This window comes from Fukomys damarensis, unplaced genomic scaffold (assembly GCF_012274545.1).
Source record: "Fukomys damarensis isolate Sample0158 unplaced genomic scaffold, DMR_v1.0_HiC HiC_scaffold_25, whole genome shotgun sequence".
NCBI lineage: Eukaryota > Metazoa > Chordata > Mammalia > Rodentia > Bathyergidae > Fukomys > Fukomys damarensis.
This window is the reverse complement of record NW_022900937.1, coordinates 26,274,218-26,282,912: the sequence shown is the minus strand read 5'-3', so window position 1 is coordinate 26,282,912 and position 8,695 is coordinate 26,274,218. Positions and strand designations below refer to the sequence as shown.

The following is an 8,695-nucleotide window of genomic DNA, read 5'->3' as shown; positions in this document are numbered from 1 at the left end:
GGGTCCCGACGGCAGCCACGCCCCCTCGCGCGACCTTGGCGCGACCTTGCCGGGGCCTGTCTCTTCTGGGAAGGCGTGGTCGGGCCGCTGTCCCCCCAGGCTGTCCTCACCTAGCCCTGACCTCGCGGGCCTTCTCTCGCGTCCCTTAGGGAGGAGAACAGGGTCAGCTCGGTTCCAGTGAGATGGAAAGGACTCATGGTGTCCAAGGAAGTGTGGCAAAAGCCATGACGTTTTCTTGGGGTTTTAAGCGTATGCCATGTTAAGGAGAGAAAACTTTACCCTGGTAGGATGTTGGGCTGGGACTGAGAAATAACTAAATTACCACAGGTTCGAAGTAGACAATCATACAGAGGTATTGAATGTTAGATTTACAGGACATGAAGGCCTCATAAGGAAGCCAAATCCCGGAGAATGGCAAAACAGAGGCGGCTGTGGGAAAGTCAGGATTAAATGGGGAAACTAAAAGAAAATATTACTTTAATAAGATCTGTGCAGAATTATCTTAGTCTCAACCTGCCCTTGATAATATTTCTTTTCTCCTGGTTTAGGGAGGGCAGCTCCCACTTGATAATTTCATCACTTAAGTTTTCAAGAAAAAGGAGTCAGCATGGTGCATGCCTGAAATCAGAGCACTGTGGGAGGCTGAAACAAGAGGATGAATTCAATCTCAGATTGGCCACTTTGGTGACTTAGCAAGACCCTGTCTCTTTCCTCCTTTGTCTATAGTTTTGTCATCCTGAAACCCTGAAGTAGCTGCTGTTTGTGTCCTGTGAACAGTTACTGTGTTTGCCTCAGTTACTCCCCAACACCTGCTGCCCCTTGCTTAACCTGGCCTATACCCTAGCACTGAACAGCTGTGTAATTTTTCTGCATCTTAGCATTATACACACAGTAGGTTCTTTTTTTTTTTTTGGTACTGGGAATTGAACTCAGGTCCTTGCGCTTGCAAGGCAGGCCACCGAACCGCTGAGCTAAATCCCTGGCCCAGTAGGTTCTTAATGTATGCAGTATCTGGTGGTTAAATCAATACATAGCCTGGGACTGTCTCTTTTGGTGGGGTATTATTTCCTCTTAATCACCAAAATATAGAATGGCTGGGACTTTTTCTTGGCTCTCTATCCCCAGGGTCTAGGGCAGGGTCTTACTAAATTGAAATCAGGGTTATTTAAAAGAATAATGGCTGTAATCCCAACACTCTGGGAAGCTGATACATTTGAAAATTCAACTCTAGCCTGGGCAACTTAAGACTCTGTCTCAAAAAATAGAAAGGGCTGGGGATGGAACTCAGTGTAAAGGTCTTGGATCCAACCCCCATCCCCGCCCCAATATATGTTCTTGGACCCATTCACACATGGAATCAACTAGATCTACAAACACTCTGGCCTGGAAAAGATTTTCCTGCTAGGGGATCAACTGACCAGCCCTTTGGTCCAGAAACAAAGTGAAACCCCTTTCTTCCTTTGTGATGACAACTGCTGGCCTGTTCTGGAGCCTCTCCAGAAGACTTTCTGGATATAAGTTCCTAGACCTTATGGTAACTACCTATTGTTGAGGGAATAGGGGGTCAGTCTCTTCCCAAAGCCTTCTGTGTGGTCAGTGTTCTGTCACTATGACAAAGTATCTGGGAATAACAACTTAAAGGAGGAAAGATTTACGTTGGCTTGTGGTTTCAGAGGTTTCAGTCCATAGTCAACTGGCACCATGTGGGTCTGGGGTAGGTTCAGAACATCATGGCAGAGGGCATGGTGGAAAAAAGATGCACACCTCATGGAAGCCATGAAGGAGAGAAAGATACAGGTAGAGATAGAGATAGCCTGTCTAGTGGGCTGCCTCCTGCTCTTGTTCCATTTAGGCACCCACCTGATTGGATGGTGCCACCCACATTCAGGGCTGGTCTCCCCATCAATGTGTTGTCCCACATGCCAGTCTTACCTGGAGACATCCTCACGGACACATCCAGAAATGTGCTTTATTAATTTCCTAGGTGTTCTCAATCCAATCAACTTGACAAGATTACCTATCACATCCTGAAATCGTTCCTACTCTCTTTCAGATGTCTTTAAAATACTCATGCATCTGGGCTGAGGAAAGGTGGAGGTGGCAATTTATGCCCTAGGCCTGAGAAAACTTGGAGGAGACACTCATTTCTAAAGGTAGAAAATCTAACTTTTAAAGTACTATATTTCCATGCCAGTTACAACTCCCCATCTTGCTGTTGTTTAGCTCTCAATAATGAGGGCCTGAGGAGCTGCATCTAGCTATTGGTTTAAGGCTGAATTGGGGCACAGGCTCCATCAAAGGCAGCTGGAGCACAAGCAAGGGAAGTGGAATGAATGCTTTAGCCTGAAAAAATTACTGCTAAAGATAGTATGGTCAAATACAAAAGTCAGGAAGCCAGTCAGCTTTGGAAAAGCTTTTTGCTTTTTTGGGGGATGGGTACCAGGGGATTGAATCTGGGACCTAGCACTTGCAAGGCAGGTTGTAGAACCACTGAGCTAAATCCCCAGCCCCACTTTTGCTTCTGATAATCATGCATAAGAACCTTTCATAACCTCTGCAACACTACTTATTTTGGTAGGGTTGACACACAGGTGACTCTTTGGTGCTCACAACTTCCTCCCTTGTCTCTGAATGCATTTTCTTCTTTTGTGAAAGCATTGCCAAATGTAACCATATGTGGCCTTGTGCCTTGATGCCAAGGTAGCTTTACCCAGTGATGGTCAGAACATGTTCAACACTGGAAAAGATGAGACAGGTAGATGGAGTCGGTGTCATCAAAGCTTTCTTGTCAAAACTGAGCAATTGCAGAGATTTAGAAAGCATGGTTATGTTATGATTTAGATCTAGAATATCCTCCAAGAGACTCATATATTCAGAGGTGGGGCTTTGGGAAGGTCATTGGATTATAAGATAATTATACTTATTCATCCACTAATGAGTTTAGTAGAAGAGTATGGCATTAGAGGCAGGGGGTCCTGGTTAGAGGCCGGTGAGCAGGGGCCTGACCTGGAAGAATGTCTTCTTGTCCCTGGTTCCTCTCTTTCTCTACTTCCTGGCTTTCATGATCTGAGAAGGTTTCCTCCACCCAAATCCTTGCGTTGTGTCATTTCTACCTAGGAGGTAGACGACTATGAACTGAGAATGTGAGCCAAAATAAACTTCTCCTTTAAGTTGTGGATGTCAAGTAATTTGTCTTGGTAATGAGGAAAGTGAATGAGACAGATTTTGTTATTAGAGAAATGAGGACATTTCTGTGGCTACCTTTGGTCATGTGGTTTAGAAGTCTTTGAAAGTGTTTTGCAGGAGGAGTCTGGAAAGGAGTTTGGAGATGCTGGCTTGCAAAGCCCTAGAATGCTATAAGCCAAGGAGCCAGGGGAATTCTGGTCAAAGCACAGAAGACCAGAGTATTGATAAAAATACAGATGGTAAAGACCAGGCTTAGGACTTTTTGGTTGGAAGGAAGGACTCTGTTGGCAGTTGGACTCCAGGCCATGTGTGTTGCACTCTGAGAAAAATACTGTCTACATTTTGCCCATGTTCTGAAACTGAGAGTAAGGGCAGTGAACTAATTGATCTGATGAATGAAATTTCAAAGCAGCCCAACATGCATAGGATGTGATAGTTAAGCTTGACTGTATCAACTTGTTTGTCTTGGGAACCATCCAGGGGACTGGTGGAGCACATTTCTGTGTGTGTGGTGGATCATGGAGGTGTGAACTTTGATCCCTTGTCCCTTCCTCTCTGCTGCTCCCCTGGTCTGCTTCCTGGCCATGATGAGTCAAGGAGCTTTGCCCAGCCACACCCTTCCATCATGATGTTCCTAACTTGGAGCCAGCCAACCATGGACTGAATCCCCTGAAACCATGAGCTAAATTAAATATCTCCTCCTCTTTTAAACTGTGAATGTTAGGCATTGTCCTAGACACAGGAAAGCTGATAAATACACCCTGTCTATGGAAACCCCAAGATTCAAGACAAGTTTCTGTGATCTAAAGTCATTGCACTATTGAAAGCAAGTCTCCTCAGGGCCTAGCACCCTCCCATGCACCAATGGCAGCCCCCTGCATACTACAGGGAGTTGTGACAAAAGGAGAAATGGCTGCCTTGAAGACACATCTTGGGCCAGGGATTTAGCTCAGTGGTGCCTCACAAGTGCAGGGCCCCAAGTTCAATCCAGTACCAGAAAGAAAAAAAGAAAAGAAAAAAAGAAAACATATCTCATGCATCTTTTCACTCCTCCAGGAAAAGGTTAGTTCCACATTGTAACTCTGTATGACTGTGAGTGTGGATGTGCTTTAGGCAATACACACACTGACAGAAAGTCAGAGTACAAGGATTTTTTCTGGAAGACGTAATTTTTATTGCATAAGCAGCATCCATTTCAAGAAAAATGAAGGAACTTAGAATTCATAATAGTCAAAATGTGGAAATAGAGCTGAGGGAACAGCTGAGTGATAGAGTGTTTGCCTAGCATATAGAAGGCCCTGGATTCAATAAATTAAAACATGTGGAAACAACTCCAATGTTCATCAGCTGTTGTATGGATGAATAAAATATGGTGCATCCATACAATGGACTTGGCCAGATGAGGAGTAAAGTACTGACATATCCTACATCATGCATAGGTATTGAGAACATGGTAAGTAAAAGGTGTTAGTCACAAAAAAACACATGTGTGTGTTTCCTTTTATATGAAATACCCAGAGTAGGTAAATCCATAGAGGCAAAAGGTACACTGGTGAGCTAGGTGTGGTGATGCACATTTGTAATCCCACTGCTCTGGGAGTCTGAGGCAGGAAGACTGTAAGATTGAGTCCTGCATGGTGGTTGCTGGAGACTTGGGGCAGGAATTGTGGAGGGAACAGGCTGCATTCAGAGCTTTCCAGGCACTGGGGATAGCAATGCACAGGCTCTGAGGTGGAAGGAAACATGGCCTGATCAGTGCACAGCACAGAGACTGGGACAGCAATGGAAGGTGAGGCAGAGAATGGGCACAAGGTCCAGGTTATCTGGGGCCATGCAATCCACTGTCTGGGTATTGGTTTCTACTTGGAGAGAGAGGGGATGGATTTCATTGGCAGTTTCTTTTTGTTTTTTACCAGGGCTCGAACTTGGGACCTTGCACTTGTGAGGCAGGCAGCAGAACTACTGAGCTAAATCCCTGGCCCTCACTGGCAGTTTCGAGCAAAGGGACTCTCTCCCTTCCTTCCTCCCTCCCTCCCTCCCTCCTGTGTGTAGTCCTGGGGATTGAATCCAGGACCTTGCAGGTGCCAGGGAAGTGCTCTGAACCACATCCCCAGCCCCCTCTTCTTGAGATACCACCTTGCTAAATTGCCTATGCTGACCTCAAACTTGCAATTCTCCTGCCTCAGCTTCCCTAGTAGCTGGGATCACAGATGTGTACCACCACACCTAGCTTACTTTCTGTCTCAACAGGATCCCTCTTGCAGAAGGACTTGAAAAGGGCAAGGTTAAAATAAGGGGGACCAGTTTGGAGGCTACTGTATTAGTGTGCTTTTCCATCATTGGGACACAACACACAACATCTGCAGTTTAAGGGAAGAGAAGCTTCATCTGGCTCACAGTTCAGGGATTCAGTAGGCAGAAACATCATGGTGGCAGGGCATGGTGGGGGAAAGCTGCTCACCTCATGGCACCTAGGAAGCAGAGAGAGAGGTGCAGCTGGGTCCAGAATATACCCTTTCAGGTCACACCCCAGCGACTGCCTCTTTCAACCAGGCTCCACCTCCTAACAGCATGTTCAGCTACAAAATCATTATTGGAGCAACACACTGATGAGAAAGTACTCCCACCATGGTCCACGCATGTCCAAAAACCCTACTTCTGGACACATGAGACTTTAGGGGACATATGAAATACAAACCATAACAGGTACTGTATTGGTGCAGGCAATAGATGACTCTGACTTGGACCAGGTTGCGGTAGCACCAATGGAGGGGAGAAGTGTCCGATTCTGGCTCCATTTTAAAAATAGGGTTGACCTTCAAGCTTATGGCTGAGCACCTAGAAGACTGGTGTTGGATTTTATTGAGTGGGGGAGAAACTGCAGGAGAGATCTTTCTCAAATAGAAAGGTGTAGCCAAGCATAGACAACATTTTACATTTTGATTTTTTAAAACATTGAATCATAAACATTTACGAAGATGCTAAGGAGTCTGTAATGACCACTTTTGAGGGCTGTGTACTCTATTCAATTAATTTAACCTAAATTACATAACTATTTCCTTTTTTAATCATTAAGACTCTTTATTTAATTTTCAAAATTATAGATAATCCTATAATGAATATCTTTGTGCTGATGGTTTTTTTCTTTCTGTGGTTTCTCAAGAGATTTAATTCTGAGGAATAGATTTACTAGGAGAAAGAGTAAGAACACTTCTCAGCTCTTAAGACGTATTGCTAAAGTATTTTCCAAAAAGAGTGTAGCAATCCCTAAGGGGGAGACTTAAGAGTGTAAGCATTTCACCATAGATTGGACAGTGTGTAACATTAGAGTTTTAACTGATCCCTAACAAACGGGGTGAAAGATTTTTCTATTTTTAAAAAATTTGCACACATTTGATTACAGTTAAGCTTGAACTTGTTTTAAATTTCTTTGTGTGACTTTGACTATGAATTGACTGGGTTCCTTGCCTACTGAGTGCAGTTTGTTCGTTTTTTGAGACAGGGTCTCACTGTGTAGTTCAGGGTGGCCTTGAACTCACTGTGTAACCCAGGCTGGCCTTGAACTTGCAGTGAGTGATCCTTCTGCCTCAGCCTATCCAAACTGTTGTACTAGTTTCTGTTCCAGAAATAAAGATTTAAGAATGGTCCCTGGCATCATGGTACAAAGCAGTAAAGGATATGATATAGTTCTCGGGAAGATGGGAGACAAATGCCAGGGGCTTTGAGTCAAAGAGGGGACATGCAACCAGGTCTTGGGGACTTCCCAAAGGAATAAAAATGTGAGCTGAATCTTGACAAGTAGCTGGAATCTGAGAAGGTGAGAATGGGGTAGAAGGGCATGTAGTCAAAGGCACTGGCTAGAGCACTGCTTAGGCTGAAACACGGCACCCTTTTAGGAACTGGCCAGCAGGCCTACTTGGCTGGTGCTATAGGTATTGGGGGCTGGACAGAGTGTTGGGAAACAGGCTGTAACACAGTGATAATAGGAGAAAGCAAGGGAGCTAGGACTTTTTAGAAGCAGTACAAGCCCTGGACAGAGCTGGAGAAGGCAGGGAGAAAGGACAGAAAGGGTCATTGGTGAGGAGGCTGTTGGAATAATGGGGCACAAGATGGTCAGGTCTGGAGATCTGTGGGGACGGAACAGGGGACTGTGGGAGAACACTTCAGGATGGAACAGCCAGGGCCTGGGGCAGGGAAGGGTCTTGGAGGAAGAGACTAGTAAGAGTCTCCCTTCTAATAATTATCTCAGGAGAACCTTAGCCTCATTTCAAGGCACTCATCATCTTTCTGGTGGGTGGACAGTTCCTCTCTGGGTAGAACTCTTTCTAGGGTGGGGCAGAAGGCATCTGGGTTGATCACCCAGTCTCCCCAGCTCCCAGCAAGGAGCCCTGCCATGAGGACAGGACAAGGGGGAGGTGAATGTGGGAGCTGTTTCCTATCATAAGCCTTCCCTGGCCTCCATGTTAGATTTGAATTGGGAAACCTGATTCTGCCTTGTCAAAATCCTTAACACTTCATAGTTTAATTACAGTGTCAGTCATTCCTACTGAACTTTTAAACTTCAAAACTCTGCCTAGTGCCTGGCATCTAGTTAGTACCTGCAAGCTGTAAAGACGTAAAGACACATCAGCATTTGCCTGAGACTGAGGTCAGGACAGGTACTGATTGAAAACGGAACCAGGAACATACCCAATGTCTAACACTAGATCTTAGCTGCGTGCAGGGGCAGGCGGATTGAAGTTAGAGCCCAACCTGGACAATCTAGCGATTTATCTCAACATAAAAAAGATGTAGCTCAGTGTGAAGGCTCTGCGTTCAGTCCCCAGTACCACATAAGTAACTAGGCCAGGAGAGGTGGCGATCGTCTGTAATCCCAGTGCCCTGGGAGGCTGAGGCAGGAGGAACACAAACTGGAGCCCAGCCTGGGCAATTTAGAGAGACCGCGTCTCACAATTTAAAAAAATTTAAAATGGGCTGGGGATGTAGTGAACATGAAGGCTCTGGGTTCAATTACCAGGAAAAAAAAAAGCTAGGCTCTGTGACGATTACACAACTGTTTGCATTTATAAAAAGCATCTAGCCATACACTTACCGTCTGTAAATGTTACAAGTAATTTACACCTCAAATACTTGTGCAGTAAAAGGTCCGTCTCGCCGCCCCCTGGGACGGTAAACTCTGCAAGAGGAAGCTCGTCATTAAATCTAGAGGCTTGATTGGCACCCAACGAGCGCGAAGCCGCCAATGAGCGAAGAGGGCGGTGCTTCTCTCCTGCCGCTTCCGGGTCACCGCTGCACAGCCGCCTGGGCGTGTCCCGCAAAAGGAATCCGGTGATTGGCCAGAAGGGGGCAAGGCGGAGAACGCGGAAAGGCCCGAGGCGGAGGCGTGCCACTTCGGAGGGCGTGGCCACGCAGGGGCGTGGCCACAAGGGGCGGGCTCTAGGTACCGCTGCGCGCACGCGCTATGCTGTTGCTCCTGTCGCCGGGCTAGACGGCTGACGCGATGGCGGGG

At 46.0% G+C, this 8,695-nt stretch overlaps 2 protein-coding genes across 2 annotated transcripts in view; one reads left to right on the top strand and one right to left on the bottom strand.

The window, feature by feature from the left end:
- Nucleotides 1-8,367, bottom strand: part of Cib2 (calcium and integrin binding family member 2) — a 26,081-nt gene extending 17,714 nt beyond the window's left edge. The window contains exon 1 of the mRNA XM_010619484.3: nucleotides 8,279-8,367. The gene's annotated coding sequence lies outside the window, so the exon portion shown is untranslated. The remainder of the gene's footprint in view (nucleotides 1-8,278) is intronic.
- The window catches only part of Idh3a (isocitrate dehydrogenase (NAD(+)) 3 catalytic subunit alpha), a 17,309-nt gene continuing 15,897 nt past the window's right edge, over nucleotides 7,284-8,695 (top strand). Inside the window, exons 1-2 of the mRNA XM_010619495.2 lie at nucleotides 7,284-7,303; nucleotides 8,484-8,626. Coding sequence (XP_010617797.1) covers nucleotides 7,284-7,303; nucleotides 8,484-8,626 — 163 coding nt within the window. The remainder of the gene's footprint in view (nucleotides 7,304-8,483; nucleotides 8,627-8,695) is intronic.